A 24,717-nucleotide genomic window follows, 5' to 3' on the forward strand; every position below is an offset into this window, starting at 1 on the left:
CGCAATTTGGTTGAGTTTGCGGGGCGGTGGGCTTCCAGATTGGGCCCGTGGGAGTGGCCATCTGCTCAGCGGTCCTCAGTGAGGCAGCACAAAGTCACCACTTCACCATATCACTAAAGAAACTCGTTAATCTGAAATGCTTTCTATTGTTTTGGCTTCGCCTTGAGGACCATTGTCCTCAGCTGGGCTCAGAAAGGCTTCAAGGATTCAACGTGGCTACAACAAACATCGGATGAGTGGCTCTAAACTGAGATACATGAGATATTTGCTACCACTGACCTAACTTTACATATTGAGATATGGTAGTCAGTGAGTTAATGCCAGACTTTTTCAATTTATGTAAATATTTTTTAGTAACAGGGCTGCAACCATTTATTAAAGTAATTAAATGTTTGGTCGATACAGTATCAGGAAACTGTTATAAATGTCTGTCATGGTTTTCTAACAACCAACAAACAACAACAAAGTTTTCTACTTCAACATGATAAAAATCACAGAAAAGCAGACACCTTCACAATATGTGTTGTTTTTTTCGTTCTTTCTCTGATGTTGCTGATCGAAATAAACTCAAATGAGTTTCAAATCAATAACAGTCATTTAAATCATTTTTGCAGTCAATCTTTTTTTCTTTCTTCAAGCAGCTGGTAAACTTCCGTTACCTCTATTTGCTGACAAATCCACTTAAATAAAAACAACATAGTTGTTGCAAAGAGTAAAGTACGTAGTTAGTAAGCTATTAAGTACAGTGTTTGTCCTTTAAAAAAATAAAGTTCTGAATTTGGTTTCACTCACGATATTCTGTTGACAACAGCATCTTCATCCTCATGGTCATCTGTAAAGGAAAACGAACCACGTCAGTCACAAGCAGTGTGTTAATAAGCATTTTAAGATTCACATTTGTATACATTAATCATACAGAAGAACACAACCATTGATTTTGTTATTGAGGACATACTGATGTGTCAGTAGAGGACGAGCTACGGCTTTTCCACACCAATACCAACCACTACTGGTTAAGCAGGTCAAGATATGAGATGTCCCTGTATACATATGTATATCTGTCATTGCTAATTTTACATTAAGTGACTGACTCCTTGAAGAATCTGTCATAAAAAAATGACACAAAAAAACAGCCGAGAACTACAGCAAAGCAAGGTGTCAGAAGAACAGCAGCCTAGATTTCTACTGTAGAAAACTCCAGAAGGAATTTGTGGTGCAAAGTGGTCTACTTTCAAAATGAGACGAGGGAAGCCCAGGTGACCTGGACATACTATATTTGTCCTGGGAAAATGGGATACAGTTCATAGTGCCTGCCCGGGCCTGCTTGTTTCCCTCTGTTTTCTCCTTCACAACTCGATTCAAAAGCTCAGAAGCTGCATGAAGAACTAAATATATGTCAGGTCTCTTGTCTTGTATTCATGAAGGACAGGTAATATCAGCTGCGGTGTTGTTGTTGTTATCATACAGCGATTGTATTCATGCTGCCACAGCCTTGAAAAGGAATTCAAGGGTGTCAGAGTTTACACTGATACAGAGCTCAGCAGCAGATTACTGTACAGGCCTGGGTGTTGTCTCTCACACATAACACAAAGAGCTGGACACCTTTCTGGCATGGATTTCCTTCCCCTCACTCTAAACACAATGAAAGGCTCTGTGCGTGAACCAAGCATAAACGGAGACGACTTCTACGACGTTATCTGTGCAAACGGTTCCGCCATGGACACACTAGTGATGCTTCCAGATGTGCGACCATCTCGCCGAGGCACGTGAAGGTTCCTGTTCCCGTGGGGTGGGAGGTCATATTGTAGGAGAACACTCACCACTTTTCTTCTTGTATCTGGTTATGATGCAGTAGGACACGATGTAGAGGACGGCAAACAGGAGGAAACAAATCTGAAAAGGACGACATAAGAATCTTAGTGCGGGATTTATGGATGAATCAGCGCAGGCAGTTATGACAGTGTAATAGACCACAGGCTGCTCCCTGAGTCCTAGAAATTGTTTTTTACAGCAAAGATATTTTACACTAAATATAGAAACATTATATGTCCTCAAGAATTGAACCCAGCCCACAATCAGGTAAAAAAATTGCAACAACTTCAAACAGAATAGATGTGATGTAAATGGTTTCATGTGATTAACGACAGTAGAACTAATATAAAATCATGGATCCAGGTCAACACCTCAGTGTTTTCCCATGACCAACAGTCTGAATGGCAGCAGGAGACATGACATTTGAGTGTAAAAGTAGTATCTATAATGCATATTCCACACCATAAGCAGCATAACAAGTTTTTTCAAGCAATGTATAGTGTCCACTGTGGAAAGCAGATCAGATTTGCACTGTGAACACATTTGCCAACCTGAGCCTGAAAAATGTCTCCATGTCCAACTGCGGTGGAAAAGAATATTTTGTCTCTTTGCATTTTTAAAATAAAATAAAATAACTAGGAGAGGTATAGATTTGTTTAAATGTGCAAAATCAGAAATGTTTCTCTCATTATTGCATAAAACAGTAGATAGTCAGAAGCAGTACAGTTAAACAATGTCTTTTTTTGTTGCTATAAATAAAAACATATTAAATATAGAATCACTATTTTCCAACATCTGACGGCACTAATCAGGCCATCGCCAGAAGGAAAGTGTTCCAGAAATAATAATAAACGAATGCAGGGAATTTATTAGGTAACCTCAGGCTCAAAACTAGCAGGATGGTCTTACAGAAAGATCCCATTCCACATTCTCCCCTTCTACTGTGACAGTGACTGGGACGTAACTAATGTTAGAAGCTCCCTCTTCAGCACTTTGCACCCTGTCAACATTGCACAACTCATCATGGCCAAGCTGGGATTATGAGATGACTCAGCCAGACACCGGGCAACACCGACACCGTGCACATTTCAGACAGAAGAATCCAGCATTTTGAAAAACAACTCGAATGCTCCCCAGTCAATCTTGGCGGTATTATTGTGCAGCTGCAGCAAAAACTGCAATTTCTTTTTTCTTATCACTTGCAGTCACCTTCAAAAACAAAGAGATATAAATTTCAAAGTTACAAGCTGCGATGACATTGGCTCGAGCAAAAACTTTATCCACAAAGGAGCAGACCCAGAACAACACATAATCAGGTGCACGGGGCTGATAAAGTGGCACAGACACAAAGACACAGCAGTCAGGGGGAAGATAACAGTGCATTTCAAACACACTGGTCAACGCCACCGCCGCTGGTCTAGATATTACTCTGTTTTCCCCTTAGAAACAGAAACAGCACAGGTATGAACAGGTCAGACTACTTGTAAGCAATTTGAAAGCACCCGCAGCCAACTTAGGAACAGAATTTCACACTTTCATGACACATGAACTCAAGCTTGAGGTGAAAGACACTAATTACATGGAGACCTTCGGGTCGATCCACTTGAATATTCTTGCAAGCATGTATTGATCAGTGCATTTCATGCACTGTTTTACTCTCATTAGCCAATTTCAGCAGTAATTTCAACTGTGTAAACAAGAAATGTGGCTTCCATTTGCAGCTTGAGCTGGATTTCTGCTGAAGAAACCTAAATGGTAGATTGTGTAAATGACCAGCAAAGTTTACCAAAGGTTTTGCATGTGCACAAAAAAAGCAATGGCTAGGAGCAGTGAAGTGATAGGAAGTCTGTGTGTTTGGAGGTGACAGGAGAAAATGTAATTACAGACCAGACCACATGTAACCAATCCACATACTTCTCAGCTTTAACCTGATTAGTCACAGTAACCTGTGTTAACATAGGCACGGTATTCTTTAATAATTTAGGGGATTTTTTGTGCATGACAGAGTTTCCCAAAATGCAACAAGAGCAAACCATCTTGCCACTGTCCTTTTTGTCAACTTTAAACATAATAAAAATCAATCCACTGGTGCAAGCATAAATCAATCTATGAGCTGACTCATCGTAGACATTAAGGTTAAATGACAGTGACATAAGAACATCATGCGAAGTGATCTTAGGTGAAGAATATTGATATGGGATAGTGAGAGCTGGGTGAAGAGAGATGCTTAGGATAAAATGTGAAATATAAACCACAGATGTTAAGCTTGCCTACTAGGGAGACATTTGATAGGTTTCTATATTTTAAAATTTGTCTGCCAGGGATAATCAAGAAGATCACGTCCAGAGGAAGTCTACCCCTTTGCGGTTCCCATGTTTAATTGTTTCATTTTCCTCACATCGTGGCTAAACATCAAGACACCTTGGCAAAAAGTCCATGGCAAATAAAGATAACCAGTTGCTTAATTATGTTAACTGCAACATGCTTTAACAAGTGACCAACCAACAAGGACTTATATAACACTAAAGGTAAAGCTGCAGTTAAAAGGTGTCTCTGACTTCTCACATAAACTATTGCACTGCAAACTGCAAAGCCTGATGAATGAAATCTGTAAAAATGTCTCTTCCCATCACACAACCATCCAGCCAAATTACTTGTTTCTGGTAATAATGGTATTTCACCTAAGCAGCAAGGTGCAATGTGGAATTTAAATTGTGCTTCACACAAGGTCCTACGACATGATCTTAAATCAGACTTGAGGAAAATATCAATTGAAACATCTGAAACAATTTCAACTGAAATCAATCAAGAATAATTTAAGGTATGATGCACAAAAACAAAGGTCTCATCCTTTAAATTGAGGAGCACTGTGTTACTGAGTACTTGGAGAACTGGGACAGTGTGTTCATGCCCCAGTTTAAGGTCGTCCTTGTAACTCGCAGCTGTATTTATTAAAAGTCTGCACAACTATCTTTAAACAATACGTGGATCTTGTCAAACTACTGTACACGGATAGTTACTGGTAGCTAGCGTTAACGTTAGCTAACTTTAATTAGCGCGATTAGCCTTTTTTTTTTTTTAAACAAGATGTACTGCTGCTAACCTGGCCGTAAATTTAATATCACAATTATAAATGTAGTAAAACATGAAGTAGGTTTTAATAAATAAATTCTGCCGAGTCAAAGTGACAGTTGATGCTAACGCTAGCTGCCGTTGACGTTGCTGTGCAATAGAGGACGTTGTTAGCCAGCTAGCCTCGGTTAGCCGTGCGTTACTTACAATGTACTCTCGGACTTGGCTGTGGAAATTCTGCTCTCTGATGGAAACATCGTCTTCTTCCATTCTTCATATTGCAAATACAAAAAAAACAAACTACAGACTCACTACATGCTAGTTCGTACAACTGGCATCAACGACAACAGCAACAACTCATGCCGTGATCCCCCCCCGGTTCTGCAAATATTGCTCTGACTGGTTAAAAGACAGTTTACATCGAAGGAAACCCGCTCGGCTAAAAAAAAAAAAAAAAACGCCCCAAAATAAATGACGTCATTACCAAGCGTCAGCGCTCTGCCGTACCCCGGAAGTAAATGGTCGCGTGTTTGTGGGTCAAGTCAATAATATGGTCCTCATGGAGAAACATGTGCAGGTATTTATCTGTCTAAAATAGCAGATATCTTTGATTATTTGCTTCTTTTGGTTGTTACAAACCACAAACTACGTTAGCCTGTTAGCCAAACTCACCTGCCGTGCGTTTTGACAGAGGGCTAGCAGGCTGAGGTTTACGTTATTCACCTTACCGGTAAATATCAAGCTGAATTTGTAGAGATGAAGGGGAAATGGAAGCAGAAAGACAGCAAAAAGAAGAAGGGAAACGAGGTGTTACAGAAATACATGGTGGCAGTGGATGAGTTCGTTAAAAGCAAAAGTGGCGCAGACGAAGCAGAGCATGACCACGGGCTGAAATATGTGAAAAGGAAAAGTAGAAAAGAGCTACGCAAAGAAAAGCGAAAGATGAAAAAAGCCAAAATGAAAAGTTACTATGAGGGTAACAAGGGTCTGAGTTTACCCACAGATGAGGGGGACAACTCGGCGACACAAGCTGAGAAACAGCCACAGGGACAGAAGAAGCAGAAAACTGAGAAAGCCAAGAGAGAGGTGTCAAAAACTCATTCAGACCAGTCTGCTGCTGATAGCACAGAAAAACCAGGTAATTCTAAAAAAGCATCATCTGCCAAGAAAGTCAACAAACTACAAGAATCAAGAAAAATGGCTCTAATGGAGGCGAATGAACAAGAAGACAGAGAAATAAAGAAGCTGGAGCGCAACCTCGGATTAAACAAAAGGAAAAACAAAAAAACTCTGCCACAGTCCTTTGTGGCTGATGGACTGGATTACATCCTTGGCGTGCTCGACTCTGGGTCGTCAGCTGCAGGTCTGTATGATGACGACGATGACATGGACATGGCCAAAGAGAAGTTTAAAAAGCTTGATGACAGTGAGTCAGAGGAGGATGGAGAAACTGGGGATAAATCATTAAGTGAAGGAAGTGATGAAGATATGGATTCATGTGACGATGAGGATGATGATGATGAAATGATTGATGAAGAGGAGACAAAGGAGGATGAGCAAGAGGAGATGGATGAGAGTGATGAACATGAAGGTGAAATGAAGGAGGAGGAGGAGGAGGAGGAGGAGGAGGAGGAGGAGGAAGAACAAAAAGAAGAAGATAACGACAGTCCAGATACAAAGACACCAGAATCCAAGTCAGAAACTGTGAGTTTACAATATTTAAACATGTGTAATTCCTATCATAGCATAGGCATCTGTGTAACTGACCTAATCCTAGTTTAAATCTTCCATTATCCAGGTTTCTTCTGCAACTGGGAAATACGTGCCGCCTCACCTGCGCAACGTTGGAGATGACAAACGCAAAGCCGAGCTTCAAAAACTGAAGAGGAATGTGAAAGGCTTGTTGAACAGGTAAAAGTCTGATCACAACACCACATTGGAAACATTTCCAGGACACATTAGATATTTAGGAACTAGAGATTAAACACAGTGACCTGATTTTATAGTACAGTAGCGTATTTGAAAACATTGATCTCAGTAATAGGGTTTCAAATGAGTTGATAGGGCACTTAATACAATACAAAATATTCTTGTTAAAGCTGAAAGCAATGGAGAACTACTATGAAACATGAACAAATACTAAATGTACAGCTGTGGAAAAAAATTATGAGACCACTTCAAAATGATAAGTTCCTCTGGTTTTACTATTCATAGGTATGTGTTTGAGTAAAATGAACACTTTTGTTTCATTCTATAACCTACTGACAACATTTCTCCCAAATTGGAAATAAAAATATTGTCATTTAAAGCATGTATTTGCAGAAAATGGCAACAGGTCAAAATAACAAAAAAAATCTGGTGTTTTCAGACCTTGTATAATGCAAAGAAAACAAGTTCATATTAATTTTAAAACAACACAACACTACTTTTTAAACTTAGGAAGAGTTTAGAAATCAGAATTGGTGGAATAATCCCAAATTTTAATCGCAGCAGTGTTTTTTTTAAATTTATTTATAATCTTTCTTCCTCATTAAATATGATTTGGTTCAGGTGATCAGCTAAGTAGATTGAGGTGTGCTTGTGTTGAAGTTCAATAGATTGGAATCGGTGGCTGCCATACATGTAGAGGAGCTGATTTATTAAGAACATTTTGGAGTGGTCTCTTTATTTTTTCCAGAGCTGTATATTTATTTGTACCAATAGTGGATCTCAGGAGATGTGAGGATCCAACTAAACATTATCGTCATCTACTGATATTTTAATTAATCAGACCTCTAAAAGTGTTGTTTGGATCACCAGTGAAGTTCTTTTAAAGGGATATTTCTCACATAAGTCACCATCCTCTTCAGGCTGAGTGAGCCCAACATGGCGTCCATCAGTGGTCAGCTGGAGGAGCTGTACATGAGCTGCAGCAGGAAGGACATGAACGACACCCTGACGGAGGTGCTGCTGGCGGCCTGCGTCACCCCGAGCCTGATGCCTGACAGGCTGCTGATGGAGCACGTCCTGCTGGTCAGCGTCCTCCATCACACCGTCGGGTTGGAGGTAAAGACACTTCAGCACTTTTCGTTTGTGTAGGTTTGTTTAGAAGACCTCGATTTCGCTGTCTGCTCCGCTGGCAGACGTGACAGCAGTTTAACCGCAGCGGAAATAAACAGCAACCACTGCCTTGGAATTGATATATAAGCTTTTCGATTATTCATTGGAGCCCTTTTTTATAAAGGGATTAGCCGCTTTTGCACATCTCAGTTGTAACCTAATGCCCTTTTTAATGAATTGCAAAGTGATATCTAACACCTTGGTTCCGTTGCTTGTGGTGTAGTTGGACTATCAGTGAAATCAGCCACTGTCAAGAGTTGGCTGACATTTTCCAAAGTGAGACCCAGTTAGAGGAATCTAAAGCACAATGATATGTTGCTTAGTGACAATACTTTTACAGCAACATTGCTAGACTGAAATGCATTAGGTTTGACTTAACTCTGTCGGCACACTGATTTACAATCCAATTGGCAGAAGTGTGTTTTTGTAATTAGTTGCAACCGTTATGGGTTTTTATTACACTCATATGCATTACATGTCATCATCCGGATATTTACTTTCCGGTAACAAACAGTTCAATGAATCACACGTCTGTAACGTATGTGCATTTCATCGTTTTCCAGGTGGGGGCCAATTTTCTCGAGACGGTCGTGCGAAAGTTTGACGAGCTGTACAAGAACCCAAGTGAAAGCAAAGAGTGCGACAACCTGGTAGCCATGGTTGCTCACCTCTACAACTTCCAGGTGGTGCACTCGGTCCTCATCTTCGACATCCTGAAGCTTTTAGTGGGGGCGTTCACGGAAAAAGACATTGAATTAGTTCTGTTTGTGCTGAGAAATGTGGGCTTCGCTCTGAGGAAGGACGACGCTCTGGCTCTGAAGGAGCTCATCTCTGAAGCCCAGCGCAAGGCCAGCGATTTGGGGTCGAAGTTTCAGGATCAAACCAGGGTAGGGAGGTCATATCATCAAGACATTTTAATACTTAGTTATTATAGACTACAGTTTTGCAGTGATGTTCTACCTCACATTAAATCATGTGTGAACTTGTCCTCAGGTGCGTTTCATGTTGGAGACCATGCTGGCTTTGAAGAACAATGATATGCGGAAGATCCCTGGCTATGATCCAGAGCCCGTGGAGAAACTGAGGAAGTTGCAGAGGACACTGGTGAGTGATTTTCACAACATACCCATATTTGGATACGTAATAGCGGAAATAGATTTAGATTTCAAATGTTTTTCATGCCTGTACTATTTCCATCGTAGTTTCCACCTGTACCACCAGGTGGCTCCATAGGACCAACTATACAGATTGAGAGGACTCAGAGTCCAGAGTGTTGCTAATGCTTTCAGCCTCACCATGCTTCAGGATTGCAGGTGTCACATTTTTTAAAAACTGGTGTTTATCTACTAAGTGCATTTGAGACTAATTGCCGGTGAATGTGTGTGACTCAGATCCACCGCAGTGCAGCGGGCAGCGACATGAAGCTGAGGGTCTCTCTGGAGAACCTCCTGGCCGCAGATCAAGTCGGCCGCTGGTGGATCGTCGGCTCCTCGTGGAGCGGAGCGCCCATGATCAACGAAGCAGGGAACGCGACCACAAAGCAGGGCACAGCTGAAGGAAAGGTAGAAGATACCAGGGTTGCAGCACTGCACAGTGTTTATTTAAATGATTCAGTTTCAGAGTTTATTAATTTCCAATCAGCAAAACAAAATCGTTTCCACATGAGAAATTGGTTTAAAAATGTAAACTATTTAATATCAAATATTTGCTAACTCAGAAAATCATTTTTACCCACAAATGAATGACAATTGTCATTGTTAGTACAATCAGTAGGCTACAGTGTATCTCTCTGCTTTAAACTGGTCAGTATAGTGTTTTTTTTTGTCCTAGGCTTCTTTAGTTGTTCTTGTTTACAAAGTTTCCTTCAAATCATCAAAAATATAGTATTTTATTTATACTTGTATTGAATTCTTCTCCTTGTGTAGACAGGTTTAATTTAAATTCAATGTAGAAAAAATTATTTTCATATTTTTCAAAATAAGGTATCTAAAAAAGTATTGTTTCAGCATCACTAACAACAATTCAAACATTATGCAATTGTGTGTTTTGCCATAGCAACATTTCTAACATAACTGTTGTCACTGTTTTATTCTGTCTCAGTTCAGTGCCAAAGTCTTAGAGCTGGCCAGGAAACAGCGGATGAACACCGAAGTCAGAACAAACATCTTCTGTGTTGTTATGACCAGTGAAGATTACCTGGATGCGTTTGAGAAACTGCTGAGGTTTGTTACAGTTACAGTTCAAGTCTTTGTCTCTGTGTTAAGCTCTTTGACCGAAAATAGAAAGAATTAGATTGTAGCAACCTCATTTCCAAGTGACCTATCTTAAAAGGTTGGCGTTTCAAAGCTTTTTTTTGTGTGTGTGTTGTGTGTGTTAAGGATGGGACTGAAGGATAAGCAGGAGAGAGAGATCGTCCATGTTCTGATGGACTGCTGTCTGCAGGAGAAAAGCTTTAATGCCTTCTACGCCGTCCTGGGAGAGAAATTCTGCTCCCACGACCGCCGCTTCCAGGTATCAAACACTAAAATACGCTCATTTAATTCACATACAGGCACATGAATAAACCCAACATGCTGTAAATCTCCTGTTCTTTACATTATTAAATAAGTGCGCTTCAGTTAAACAAAAGCTTAATGAACTACCACCACAAACACAATCAGGTTATTGCAGGGAACAGTTTCCCTAGATAAATATTTTCATAAATAAACACAATATGTTGTTACCTCGAAAGCAGTAAAAATAAAATAATATATACTTATATAATTGTACATATCTTTGTTTATGTAAAAAATCAGATAGTTGGAATATTATTATAGCCTAATTGTAATGAAAGATATTATTGTTAATGGCCAGGTGCTTTTTTCTTTAGTTCTCCAGATTATTTTAAGTGCAGTATTTTTTATCATTTGTTATATAAAGATAAATGTTGACTGCTCCTTTTAAAATGACAATTTATGATCCATAATTTCGTGTAGACCCAGAGCAGGTGTACAGAAGTTGTACATGTAGATGTAGATAAGACTCACACTCTAAAACGAGATTGAATCTGTGTGTGTGTGTGTGTGACCACCCAGTTTCTTAAACTGTGTGTGACCTGCCGTGGCCTGCAGTTCACCTCTGCAGTGCGGGAGTCTCTCACACCTCTCACCTCTCTCTCGTATTATTTGACTCAAACTGTGACTACAAACAATGGGGGCGAGACCACACTTCCTACCTCGCTGCCATGTAGACCACGGCTCCATATCAGAAACTGATGACCATTGTCCTCATCAAAGAGCTTGGAGAAGGGGCTGGTGGGAATGTTTGCTTTTCACATGTAAACTGGATCAGGATGAGAGGATTTACCTGTGCAGAGGAGAAGGCTCCTGGTGTTTGTAGTTTCTACTGCTGTTTTCTTTTTAAAACGTGCTCAGTCTTTCAATTTGATGTCCTGTGTTTTCCTAGATGACTTTCCAGTTTAGCCTATGGGACAAGTTCAGGGAGCTGTCCAACCTTCCCAGCAGCACCTTCAGTAACCTGGTTCACCTGGTCGCCCGCTTCCTTCAGAGAAAGTGTCTGCCACTCTCCATCCTTAAAGTAAGAAACATGTAGCCTCAGTCTTAAACTGTTTTCTATTCATGGATTTGATCAAAGATTCATTCATTTTATAAAATCATTCACCTTTTTTTTTTTTTCTGTGCAGGTAATAGAGTTTGGGGAACTGGATAAGCCCACAGTGCGCTTCCTGCGTCAGGTGTTGACTAAACTATTAAAAGAAACTGACACAGAGGACCTAGCGGATATATTTGGAAGGTAAGTTTGATTGTGAATTTACTTAGATCTTAGAGGTTTAGAGATGTAAACACGCTAACTAAACAGAAACAGAACTGAGAGTGTATTCAGCACTGTGTGGCTCTATATAGAGTGAATGGAGACAAACAAAGACACACAAATGTGAACCTCAAAGTGGCACCAGAACGAGTATGAGGATGACCAAAACATTAGCATTCATCATCTGGGGACTATGAACATTCATTTTAAATTTCATGGCAGTCCATCTAGTAGTTGATATATTCAGTGAATATGATGGAGATGGAAATAGCCACCTACACAGTCTATTTGAGCTGTGTTAACCTCTACTAGCCCACATCTTGTAAAACCTCTTCTCCTTACCTCTTGGACCTTCGTCTGAAAATCAATGTCCCTCATTGTTTTCCCCATCTGCCAGGATTTCAGGAATTCCCAAACTAGGAATGCTGCGGGAGGGCTTGAAGCTTTTCATCAGCCACTTTCTGCTGAAGAATGCCCAGTCACAGGGACCAGCTGAGCAAGCAGCGATGCTGTCGGAGCGAGCCCAGGTCGCCACCAGAGCCATGGAGGCCAAAGAGGCCAAGCTCAAACTGTAAAACACACAACAGACGTGCTTTCAAACAGAAATGTGCAACAGAGGAAGGCAAGTTGGAGTGAAATACCTCGTAATACAAAGAACAGAAAGCTTCAGTTTACTTTAAAGAAGAAAAAAATAGGATTTTGATATTAAATGAATATTTTGTACATAATTTTTTCTGTGTTTTTTTTATATAGACGGTAATTAAGAAGCTTTCAAACCGATTTAATATTGCGCTTTAAATTACTTGAGATATGTGTTATCCTTAATGATAATTTGATAGCAATGCATTGGATATTTTATATTGTCCGTAATTGTTAAGGAAACAGGGATGGAATATCACAAAAGTAATAAAGCAGCTTTGTTTTACATGCCGGCACTGGACATAAACATTGCTCATAAAAGTCTCAATAAATTGCAGACGTTTTGCCGAAAGCTTTGACGTAGTTGTAGAGAGAAAGATCTTCTTATCTTCTTCATTTCCTCATTTCTTCTTCTTTCATGCTTTAATGATTTATTTCTGAGACTGCCCTGGTGGAGGCAGTGTACAGCAAGCGTTAATCTCACAAGGTTCACACACCTGGATTCATTCTTCTGGGCTTTGCTGAGTCTATTTACACTCTCAGACAAAATACAGCACATTATAATACAATCTTTTTTTACCCTTAAACGCGACTGATTAGTGAATATTTGCATCTTCTCTTATCAATTGTGTTGATATTTCCCCTTTTGCTGCTGTGAGTGTGACACGGACAACAGCACTGAGAATAGGTGGTGTCGTTCATTCAGTGTTTACACGCCCCGATGAAATGACCCGGGGCCGAGAGTGTAGCCTTTTCTGTTTGCACGCTGACAGCAGTATCTCCCTGCATGGTTAGCATAGCAGAGTCATTCTGTTACATTTGATACTTGCTCCTATTAATTAGCTCCAATGGTGAGGACTGTATCAATCTAAAGCTGAGGTCAGGAATGGGCCACCAAGGTCAACCAGAGGAAATGGCCTCCATGCATACACAAACTGCACAATAAGTTCAAATTCAAGGGAGGGGTGTTTAAATTACAGGTATGATTCAGTGTTTTGATGACAAAGAGCACACCCCTCCATCAACACAACGACACACATGCGTTAGTGGTTTTCAGTGAGAAATGGAGAACACCGGGAGAATTAGTCAGTCAAAAAATGGAGATAGTGGGATCAATAGGCTCACTGTGCAGCCCATACACTGGCCATTGTCTTGCAGCCGTGAGCCACAGAGTTGCCACCAGCTTTACCTGCTGCACTCTGTTTGGGCTTGACCCTCGGCTGAACTTTGATTTTCGTCTGCTAAAGCCAAAAGCAAACAGCTGAAGATAACCAGCAGATCCCTCGGTAATCCTGTTACAAATGGCCCATAATCAGTCAACCCCTGCTATAGTTTAACGCTGATGACGGCAGGAACAATGATAACAAGTGAGACCGCTCTGTGGACTGTGTTTTCTGGAGAGTATAACCGATGCATAGTGTAAGCACAGGTACAGGTGAGATATTAAATTGTCCCAGTAGCTCAGTCACATTGGTGGACACAAGATTGTAAAAATAAAAGACGAGGCTGGAAACAAAATCATATTGGATATCAATATAGCAGCTGATAAGGTGCCCTTTTGTGTATTAGCCAAGTCATGCTGATGCCATGTTTGGTTTCCATTTTAGGAAGTCTACTCTGAGCCAAGCCCAAAATCATGATTGTAGTTTAGAGATGTCTTATATATATTTTTTTTATAATAATGAATTTCATTTATTGGCTCTTTATTAGTTATAATCACACATACAGGGTCTGACATCTTGTGTTCAATTTCAGCGGTCCCCCCAATAAAGGTCATTCAAATACCCTTCAAAATAAAATTAAGCAGTCTATGCTGATGTTTTGACAGAGATGGCTTAGTTCCTCATTTGCTAAAGTAACATTAATAAATAAATGTAAAATAATAATTCAGTATATTTGGAGTTAAGTTAGTTTGAAACGTTTCCAGCCTTGAAAATGGTGCCTGCAGCTGTCGCTTAACACGCCGTTTAAAAGGTTTATTAATACGAGCCCATTGCCTGTGTGGTGTGAAATGTTTCCTCCGTCTGCCTGCCTGCTTGCTGTTTGCTCTCACTGCACGTTTGCACAGATCCGACAGCGCTATTAACAGTAATTCCCATGACCCCACCTGTCAGAGCAAGGAGAAAAACACAAGGCTCTGTCCGCGGCCAGCCTCAAACTCTGCGCCTGGCTGCGTCGTAAATCAACGTGGGCTACTAGATTTCAAGAAAAAGAAAAAAATACACAGTGGATTTTTATATAAAAACATTTTTATTTCACATTGTTTGCACCGAGAGAGACGCTAAACGATAATTTAGCATGCACTGGTATGACCATTACTATAAATACAGTATAGAAAAATAAACATACATTTTTTTTCAGCGTGATATGGCACACCACGGAAGAATAATACCACAAAGAACAAATTAAGGACAAATGACAGCAGATTATTGACTGTGTGTTGTTGTAGGATATTATTGAGAGACTAATTACTGAGGAAAACTAACCATCACTGCAGGGAGAGGTTTGCGAAGTCCTGAGCCAGTTTACAGCGTTTTGCATATAAACCATGCAATGTCACAGTGTCACTATAGCCGGGTGCTGAAGGGTGTTCCTACAGTGGTGTGTGTGTGAGTGTGTGTGGTGTTTAGTAGACTATGACATGAAGGTCATTTATTCTTGACCTAATTTTTTCTTCTTTTCACAACAAAAAAAATGCTCATTTATTCCATGTAGGTGATTAGAGGTTGGATTACATGCAACGGCATTTTATTGCGAAAATCCCCCACAGTCATTATAAATGGAGATCTCCCTCCGCCTCAGGGCTGCGGGCTTATATCACTGGTGTGATTCCTCTCGTCGTCTGAGGAGCAGTCTGACGAATTGTACAGGAAATTGTCGCCTTCGTCGTCGTCACTGTCCCTGAAGTCTCTTATTCTGCCATTTTTTGAGTCTGTCTTGCTGTGATAATCCGACTGTTCGAGTCCGTCAGATTTCTCCTGGCCGTTCTTGGAGCCTTTTTGCTTCTCGGCCTCCTGGGCGGCCTGCTCTTTGGCCTTCTTACTTCTCTTCCACTTCATCCGCCTGTTCTGAAACCAGATTTTGACCTGGAGGAATAAGATAAACATTTAGTTGAATTGATTTGCGCATACAGGCGCCGTCAGGGAGGAGAGAGAGAAAGAGAGAACCCAATATGACCAAGTGGCTACTGAGACAACAGCGTCCTCGGTTTTTCTCAGGTGGAGCAATTATACTGCACAACCTCTGTCTCCATTACCTCTCACCTTTTAGAAATAAACATAAATTGCCCCCAAAATGACAAAAAGGGTAACATAAAAAGAAGGAAAACTGTGCGTAACTGTGCGTAAAGATTGCGTAAAGGTCACCGGTCACCTGGCATGGAAGTCTAGGCTGTTATAATTATACACTGAAACATGTATAAAATATTCTAGTACTGAGCTTTTAAAAATCCCTTTAATTAATTAAAAACATGACATGATGAATGGAATAACATCAGCCATTTTCCATTGCAATTTAGAAACGTCTTATGTGGTGGGAAAATTCAAACACGTCATGAGAAGATGGATTTCACAGTCATTTCTGACTTATTATATATATACTTTTTAAATAACAATTTTCATATAACAACTAAAGTTAAAAAAAAAAAAAAAAAAAAAGGAGAGGGAAAAAAAGCCAAATAATAAAATATGATTACATGAGTAAATCAGTTAGCGCGTGTCGATGTCATTTACCTGTGTTTCTGTCAGCATGAGGGACGTGGCCACTTCAAAGCGCTTCGGTCGTGACAGATACTTATTCAGTTTGAACTGATGCTCCAGCTCCAGCAGCTGCTGACTTGTGAATGCAGTTCTGGGTCTTCTGCACTTGCCAAGCAAGTTGGACTGCGCCTGAGCTGCAGGATGAAAACAACATCAATTTCATGCACTTTTCACTGCATCTGCAGACAACCAGTATCCGCAGCCAGCAGACAGTTTATGACGGATTTTTAATTAAAATAATAATATTCAGAAACGTTACTGTTGCAGGAGAAACTGAGGCAATCTTCAAACACAGAACACAAATACCATCTCTCTGGCGCTATAAAATCTAACTTTACACATCTCTGAGCTCCCTGTTTAAGCAACAAGGTCGTCCACATATGAATATGTCCATAGAGAAGCTATTTGCCACTCCATTTTGAACAAATCTGTTAAAACGAGCAGAAACAAAAAGGCAGTATCTGGTGAGCAAACAGCATGTCGACTGTGGGTTTCACACTCCTCTGCTACTTTCCCACTGTCCATTATCTGTCAATTTTAGTTCCTCTCAGAAAAAACATCCCTCTGCCACAGCCTTTTCCATCCACCTCAATATCTGAGAGTATCTTAATTCTAAATCTCCGAAACTGGCTTTATTTTAAAGAGAATAAAAACAATACCACGTCAGTCTCTATTCGCGTGCAGCTGCGTTTTCACAGCATCATTTGGGCCTCAGTTATTTCCAGGGCTATTTCTTGTTTTTGTTTAACAGCAAAATCCCAACACATAAAGTAGACGTTTTGCTTAAAGAAAATATTTAAGATCATCCTCGATCTACAAATAACGATCGATTGGTATATAGACATTTAGTTGTATTAAAGTAAACAAGGACAGAACATGTCAGGCTATATAAGGAAATAGCTACTCACAATTGAAGTCAGACATTTTGGGCAGCATCATCCCGGCTGTTGAGACCCGCAGCCAGTGGTCCAGCTGGAAGGTGCTGGCTGTCAGTTTGATGGGGTCAGTGTGGTGATGATGGGAGCCGTGTGGATAGGAGTAGGACAGGGCAGGGTGTTGGCCTGCGAGGGCAGCAGCGGAGTAGGTGTACATGGGATGGCCGTAGAGAGCCTGTGCGGGGATCCCTGCGGTGCTCTGCGGATGTAATCCCACCATGCTGTGCGGACTGTTGAGGAAACCCGGTTTAGGAATCAAACCGCAGGTGGAAATCCTCGGCGGGGACGGCGTCTCTGCGCGTAAAGACTCGGCGCTGGTGGTCAACTCCAGGGCTGCCACGCTCCCAGACGACGGGATGGAGGTGGAGGAGGAGGATGAGGACAGAGAAGTCACAAGCGCGAGCGGGGATGTCTGCACCTTGGGTGTATCGACTGCTAAAAGCGCGTCAATGCGAAAGTTTTTGGACTTCTCCATCGGGTCCCCGGTGCAAGTCCCTGTCGCCTGTGCTGCTGCTGCTGCTGCTTCTGCTGCTTAAACGGAGGAGAAGTCAGCGCCGTTTTCCCACCTCTCAAAAGTTATGATGTGGTCCGGAGTGTGAGAGAGGAGCTCCGTGTCACACTTAATCCCTGTCAGATGGAGGCGATTGGTGCAGCGGTCTGGCAGGGGGCTGTCCCAAGCTTTGTATCAGACCCAACAACGCCTCTCTGCTCTAATCACCGTAAAGCATCGTGTTGGTTGCCTTATTGCTTTCATAAAATATTACTATTATAGGAAAATGACGCAAACGTTATAAAACAAAAGTCAGATTTTTTTTAATCAGCTATAGACTGGGTGTTATATTTTGCTGTTTACAAAAATATGCAGTTCATTGACAAGTAAAAGTTTCAAAAGTAGCCAATTATAAAGGATGGATCATTCTTTTTTATATGAGTAAGTGCCGTACATTGCTGGAGACCGCCTTATAGCATACACATAACACCTTCTTCTCCTCAGTCTAGCATTTTATGAACACAAACATCCAACATAATTCATGATATATAATGATGTCATGGTAGATCTATCTATTTATCTTTAATCTGACGTTTTCTAAATGAAAATTCAATAATTATTTACTCCAGATTATTATTTTTCTTGCTGTCACAGCTTTGAGCTGTCTTGTTTCTGTGTGCTTCATGGTTCATCTGAGGATAGGAGGTGGGTTTAGCTACATTTTCTCAAACTTTAAAAACTAAAAGACATTCACATACATATAATATTCATATAAAAACACGATGGATGTGAGGTAGATTTTAGTTTCACGTGCATAAACTAAATTTTCAGTGGCAAGGTGGTGGGAATAAGGTTACACCTTATCTTCACTTGTTGAATTTAAATGGCATATTGAACAAAAATATATGAGCTGTTAAAAAAAAAAAAGAAAGAGAAAAAAAAACAGAAAGACACCGTGGGCTAAAATGATCATCTGGAGCGAGGCACCCTGAGAGGCCAACAGGGAAATTTCAGTAAAAGCCTTCCTTCTGGTGACACGCGCGCACAGCTGACATGTTATAATGGAGCTGTATAGAAGCAAATGAATGAGGTGACACCCTCGCTGCCTCCAACACGATGTTATCAGCAAACCTGCTTTTGTTTTCAGACTTTTTCTTCTATGGATTTTTTGTCAATTTAAGAGATTTTTATCCTCCAGAAAGCCTGAAGATTTTTGCTCCAGTGAGAATTTTGTTGATTTTTTTTCATATTAGATAAATGAAAATAATAATACAAAATCACAACGGGTCTTTTACCGTCAAAAGAAGTCAAATTTGGACACAATCAGAGTAACGAGCAGCAAATGTATAAAAAAGAAAATGTAATTGAAACCCTAGAAGTGTGATGAGGAGAGAGATGTAATAGGCCCGTGGCTCCTGGTGACTTCGGTCTAATAAGCCACTTAAAGTTAATGGAAGAGGAGGTCAAAATGAGAATTATTGACACCCCGTTGCCCTTAACCTGTCTACCAATAAAGCTGATTAGTTTTTGTCAATTCATCAGCCAACCGCGCTCCTGGGACGTTTATTTGCTCGGGGGAAATCAACAAGTCACCGGGTAGTTTTCAAGTAAAGGATCGCCATTTAATTGTGAACCTTGATGATCATGACCAATTACAGAATGATAACGGGGAGATTGATGTTTAGGGGGGAGATATGGGCCTGTATGGAAGAAAAAAAAATAGAAAGAGAAAGAAAGAAGGGGGAGACAGAGGGAGTCAATTCACTTAATGTGCTTCAGACAGATACAAACTTATTTTGGGGGTAGGAAATACAATGATGTATGATGGGATCTCCTGTCCTTTTGTCCTTTCAACACAAATGCAGCATATGATTATTTCTTTAACCTTTGCTCTCAATTGTAGGCTATGGACAAAAAAAAACACTTTAGACACAAATGAGAGTATGAAAAGGAGTGTGGCAGCTATTTTAAAAATTATTATCATATCCTAATGTGAATGGATGAATGAACGTCCTTATCTGTGGAAATTAAGGAGAGCAATCAAAGCGGAAGTCTTATTTTGTATTTTTCGTACTATTTAAATGCCTTTCATGAGGCATATATCGTGAGTGTTATTATTTTTATTATTATTATTAAAGCAGCCGGGCTTCTGATCGCCACGCGCCCGAGCTGGTGCTTGTCCCATGCACCTCGGGTTTAATTTCATTAAGGGGGCCCGCATGAATATTTCTATTAAAGCAGCGGTGAAATATGGAGCCATTTAGTATTGGCCCTCACCGATCACCCAGATTTATCGCTCCTTTTCATCACATCTAGGGAAGAGAAAATTAATAAGGCGCCCAAGATGGAACCGGACCCTAAAACCTTGGTCTTTCCTGAAAGCTGTTAATTTGCTCCGTAATTACTTTCACAATTAACTAAAATACAAATCAAAGTGACAAATCGGGATAGTTTATATATTAATTACGTTCGGTAAATGTGTTCATCATGAAAAGGCGATTTAAAGGGACCTGCACTGTCTCCTTCTTCAACCCAACGAACAGGCGACGCTCGCTTCTGCTTTTAAAAACAGTTAAGGCTCATAATCATTTTTTTTCTGATCCGATTTCCACCCAGAATGCCTGTTTTCTGTCATAATAATTGATATCAATGTCAATACCACTGAGACAATTATAGAAGCTGAGATCTCAAACTGTATGAAATTCAATAACATTTGATAATTTGTCTCAGACGTGTTATCAATACACTTTGAACGGAGAGTCTACCTGCGTCCCCTTCAATGAGCCCACACAGGATTATATATAGGCCCGATCAGGTCTTATTGATGAAACCATTTGCCTGAGCGTCCTGCTCATGCTTTTAGAGGCTTTATCCGTTCAGCCAATCAGAAGCCCGGTGGAGTAACTCATCAGCTTGTTGACCAAATGTAAAAATATATAGGCTATATCCTAATAATAATAATTAGAAGAAGAATATGCCTGTTGTAATATACGTTTACACAGACACAAAATATAAATAAGAAAGTGTAATATTATAATATCAGTTTGAGGGAATAGTAATAATAGGCTATTAGCAATAGGCCTACAGGAAAGCAAACAAATGTATGATAAAATAGGATAAACAAGGTTCCAGATTTATCTTTGCCCTATTATGTTTACTCACAAACTGTAGAAGCCCCATGTTCAGTTTCTATTATATTCACATTTTAACAGGAGCAAAAATCCCATTCTTTAAGTCCCTGTAAATGCCACAGAGCTGGCACTAAACTGATTCTCCAGAAGCTGCGGTTCCAAAGTGGAAAAAGTCAGTAACACTCATATTTATAGGCCAATTCATAAATTTAAAAAATGACTACAAAGCTTGTGTGCAGTCTTGACAAGTGATCAGACTTTTGGAGGTTTTGTTTTGCTCTCTGCTCATTACAACAAGCAAACTCTCACTTATGATGCTGTGTTAGACTGAGAGGTGGGGAGATGGAGTGTGAAGCTGATATCAGTCATTTCTTGCTCACTCTGTCAGAGATGCATTGTTTCATAGCAGCAGCTTTGTATTTGACACGTTATTATGCTTTCTTGTAGAGCCATGTAGTCAGATTAAATATTATTCTACATAGACCTAATTGCTTGTGTGTGTATCAAAACTGATAAAGATGATTTGTTGAAACTAAAATACATTGTTTATCAGAAAAAGATGCATATGGGTGTAGGTATCAATGAAAATAAATAATAAAATAATTGGCCATCACGCAATAGCATCATAATATTATAAGAGGGCACTGTAAACACAATGTTTGATGTTGGCCACTGAAAGAAAAGGCTAACCCTTTTAAATGTTTCATGTATTTATCAAGTATGTTTTAACAGTTCAGTTCAGTTCAGTTCAGTTCAGACAACTTTATTTATCCCCAAGGGGCAATTCAGTTTAGCAGACTCAGTTTCATTAAAAGAAATATCTGTTAGGCTATATCATTTGACCAATTCCAAAATTAATATATTTTACTAATTTGATTAATATAATATAGCTTGAAAGATGTGTAGATATAGTCTAATCTTCCTGTTTGCACTGGTGTGCCCTATTCCAAACATGCAGTCATTTTAGGCTCTAGGTCTTTCACACTGGAAAACCTGCTAATGCACATCACCATTGTACCATGGCTAACAGTTCAAGTGTGATACAAATTCTCAGTACCATTTTCAATACCTCAGGGTGTAAAATGACAAAAGAAAAAGAAAGAAAAAAAGGGAGGTAATCATTTTTTTCACAATATAAGAACATTAATGACAACATCATTTTTAAGAAAAAAATCCAGTAACTTATCTGTAAGACAAAATATTTTTAGATAAAAAGAAATTGTATTGTAAAAACACGAATGTTTGATGGGGAATGCTGACCTGTATTGTTAGTTTTCCACTGCATAAATTGATTAACATGTTGACTTAAAGCACATTTGTGTATTTTCATGTATTGTGAGTTTGTTTGTTTTTTCCATCAAAGTCACTGTCAAATTGATGAAGTTGTTTTTCTGAATTCATCGCATACATTTATCTTTGTGTGTTTTCTGAAGGTTTTTACCTTTTAACCTACATCTTTAATCCTAGCTCGGTCTTGACGGACACTTTATCTTCTCTGTTGATTGGCCAAAAATAAAAACTAGAAAGATCTTTCCTTTCTTAAAGGATAATTTTCGTTTTTTACAACCTGGACCTTATTTCTAGCATAAAATATGATCATTCTACTCACCCAGACAACTTTGGTGTCATTTGGAGTTGTTTTGAAGAAATTAGCCCCAGTGGAGCGGCGCGTATATCCGTATAATGCGAGAACACGGGGCACGCAATGCAGCCTCTAAATAACACATTATCCGCCGCAAAACTCGCTCATTTCGCCAATATTTTGTTATGATACACTAGTGCTATTCCCCTCCGAGCCCGTGGTGGCATGTTATCAACATGCTGCGCCTGTAGGTTGACTACTAACCTCTGACCTGGATGATGTCATCTCCGACCGCTGCCCGGCGCGGCTAACTTGCTACGGCTAATGCTATGGTTCGTTTCTGTGTGTTTCTGACTTGTCAGAACAAAATGAGCAGCTGGATGAAGTTAAGCTTCCACAGGCTTCCTCTCCTCAGCCTGAACTCACTACAGCTCCGGCTAGTTGCGCTAAAAAATGGACCTGAATGCCGAAGCAGAATGATTATTATCAGAATGAGCCGGGCAGCGGTCGGAGATGACATCATCCAGGTCAGAGGTTAGTAGTCAACCTACAGGCGCAGCATGTTGATAACATGCCACCATGGGCTCGGAGGGGAATAACACTAGTGTATCATAACAAAATATTGGCGAAATGAGCGAGTTTTGCGGCGGATAATGTGTTATTTAGAGGCTGCATTGCGTGCCCCGTGTTCTCGCATTATACGGATATACGCGCCGCTCCACTGGGGCTAATTTCTTCAAAACAACTCCAAATGACACCAAAGTTGTCTGGGTGAGTAGAATGATCATATTTTATGCTAGAAATAAGGTCCAGGTTGTAAAAAACGAAAATTATCCTTTAAGAGGCAAATCATGGGTCATGGGTCATGGCTGCGTTATGTGACGTTCAAGTTCCTCAGACAAACATAGGACCAGCTACGGGCCCTCCCTGCAGGACTGGTTCAGTTCATGTGACCCAGATAAAAGACCTGGGTCTTCACTGTGGCTGTCACAAATCCCACCATCATGATTTGCAAAAACATTTTGCAGTTTTGGTGACTATCAGTGCCACATTACATGATGACTTAACCAGGACGTATAATTTCCACATCATGGTATATGTTCCTGCAGAACCTTCTTGTTAACTCACGTGGATTTTGAGTAACTGACAACCAAAAAACTGGAGTTCACAGAAAACATATTGCAGCTGCCAAATGGTGTTATTTGTGTCCTGGTTTGATCAGGCTGTAATAGGATGGACTTTGGAATTTGACTTTTGTGATGTTTGGTTGTATTTCTCAATAGACCCTGGCTGCTGCTGAATGCTGATTCTGAGTGGTGGTCAACTGAGAAAACTCTGACAATCCCAGATTGAGTTTCAAGGGGAACTCACCAAACAAGCCCCCTTTAAGAAAAGGGACACTGTTTCTCTCAAATGGTACAGAGATGTTAAAAGACACTTTTGCTTTTGGAGTAACCACAACCTTATCATATCATCATTCTTTCTAACTAATTTCTATTACTATAATAATGTTGTAGACTACAGCTGACAATTGCTAAAACTACAGCAACAACAACAAAATGGTGTTTCTGAATCCTTTCATTTCTGTTGGATGTGTTTATTTTTATGATTTAGTGAAGACATTTTTTTCACCTGAATGATGGTGATGGATGTGTAAAAAACACCTTCTTCATCTGAGCCACCAATCATTTCAAAGACAAAGTGTCTTTTCTTCACCTTACATTCCAAGGCACTTGTAAAAGACTTTGACGCGACCGCCGTGCACCACAACACAATCTATAGAGCTATAATGGTGCTCGTCATAGCTGTGTTCCTGACTTAGTTTTTCCACGCAGGTTCCCAGGTGGTCATGATAACCACGAAGACCACTGTCTGCCTCCCAGACGTCGATCCTTAGCAGGTTACTGCTGGCATTTTTGAACTCAAACTTCTCCCACCAGACTGGGTTGGCGTCTTCATTAATGGTCCTGGTTGTGTTGATCTGATCTCCAATTAACACCTGTTGAATCAAATTAAAGAAATGTTATTGATGCCCTCATAAACACCATTGATCTCTGTGCAAGATTCACCATTTAATATTCGTATACAATCGTTTTACACAGAATAAAGAAAAGGAGAGGCGACAACTCACCTTAACATAGGGATCAGGGTACCCCGGTCCGTCTCCTGTGAGATCTTGGCCATTTGCCACCAACACTTCCACAGTTGTACCAACACAGCCTGCAGATTCAGCCTGAGCTGTCAGAACCACCAGCAGGGAAGCAAACACAGCGAGCTTCATCTTTGGTCCTTTATTTACCCCAAGACAGACAAAATGCTCCTAGTTGAAATGTCAGACAGTGTTTTTATGTTTGCATGAGCCAAGGGCGTGGCTTTGGATTAAATATTG

The 24,717-nt window shown here is 40.2% G+C and overlaps 4 protein-coding genes across 5 annotated transcripts in view; 1 reads left to right on the forward strand and 3 right to left on the reverse strand.

The window, feature by feature from the left end:
- The window catches only part of lmbr1 (limb development membrane protein 1), a 32,655-nt gene extending 27,339 nt beyond the window's left edge, over positions 1–5,316 (reverse strand). The window contains exons 1-3 of one of the 2 annotated variants that reach the window (XM_083995376.1): positions 5,092–5,316; positions 1,821–1,893; positions 793–832 (exon numbers count right to left, since the gene is read on the reverse strand). In XM_083995376.1, coding sequence (XP_083851502.1) covers positions 793–832; positions 1,821–1,893; positions 5,092–5,154 — 176 coding nt within the window. In that variant the 5' untranslated portion in view covers positions 5,155–5,316. Of the gene's footprint in view, positions 1–792; positions 833–1,820; positions 1,894–5,091 lie in introns of those variants that run through there. The other variant, XM_083995377.1, reaches the window with a different exon arrangement.
- Positions 5,317–5,409: 93 nt separating this feature from the next.
- Positions 5,410–12,774, forward strand: nom1 (nucleolar protein with MIF4G domain 1). Its single transcript, XM_083995406.1, has 11 exons — positions 5,410–6,588; positions 6,683–6,795; positions 7,734–7,929; positions 8,547–8,870; positions 8,977–9,087; positions 9,375–9,545; positions 10,084–10,205; positions 10,362–10,494; positions 11,428–11,559; positions 11,666–11,775; positions 12,191–12,774. Exons 1-11 carry the CDS (start codon positions 5,641–5,643, stop codon positions 12,366–12,368), a joined length of 2,538 nt encoding a protein of 845 aa, XP_083851532.1. The 5' UTR covers positions 5,410–5,640; the 3' UTR covers positions 12,369–12,774.
- Positions 12,775–15,230: 2,456 nt separating this feature from the next.
- mnx1 (motor neuron and pancreas homeobox 1) lies at positions 15,231–17,600 on the reverse strand (the record flags this gene model as incomplete). Its single annotated transcript, XM_083995472.1, has 3 exons — positions 15,231–15,518; positions 16,164–16,324; positions 17,099–17,600. 3 exons carry the CDS (start codon positions 17,598–17,600, stop codon positions 15,231–15,233), a joined length of 951 nt encoding a protein of 316 aa, XP_083851598.1.
- Positions 17,601–23,909: 6,309 nt separating this feature from the next.
- LOC311003316 (perforin-1-like) lies at positions 23,910–24,679 on the reverse strand. The gene is made up of 2 exons (XM_083995040.1): positions 24,460–24,679; positions 23,910–24,327 (listed from the first exon to the last, which is right to left on the reverse strand). Exons 1-2 carry the CDS (start codon positions 24,607–24,609, stop codon positions 24,046–24,048), a joined length of 432 nt encoding a protein of 143 aa, XP_083851166.1. The 5' UTR covers positions 24,610–24,679; the 3' UTR covers positions 23,910–24,045.
- Positions 24,680–24,717: the final 38 nt, after the last annotated feature.

The sequence above is a fragment of the Trachurus trachurus genome (genome assembly GCF_905171665.1).
Source record: "Trachurus trachurus genome assembly, chromosome: 20".
NCBI lineage: Eukaryota > Metazoa > Chordata > Actinopteri > Carangiformes > Carangidae > Trachurus > Trachurus trachurus.

Coding starts and splice junctions, on each gene's coding strand:
- nom1 (XM_083995406.1), top strand. CDS start 5,641: ATGAAGGGGAAATGGAAGCAGAAAGACAGCAAAAAGAAGAAGGGAAAC. Junction 6,796..7,733: donor GTGAAAGGCTTGTTGAACAG/GTAAAAGTCTGA, acceptor CATCCTCTTCAG/GCTGAGTGAGCCCAACATGG. Junction 7,930..8,546: donor ATCACACCGTCGGGTTGGAG/GTAAAGACACTT, acceptor ATCGTTTTCCAG/GTGGGGGCCAATTTTCTCGA.
- LOC311003316 (XM_083995040.1), bottom strand. CDS start 24,609: ATGAAGCTCGCTGTGTTTGCTTCCCTGCTGGTGGTTCTGACAGCTCAG. Junction 24,328..24,459: donor ACCCTGATCCCTATGTTAAG/GTGAGTTGTCGC, acceptor TTGATTCAACAG/GTGTTAATTGGAGATCAGAT.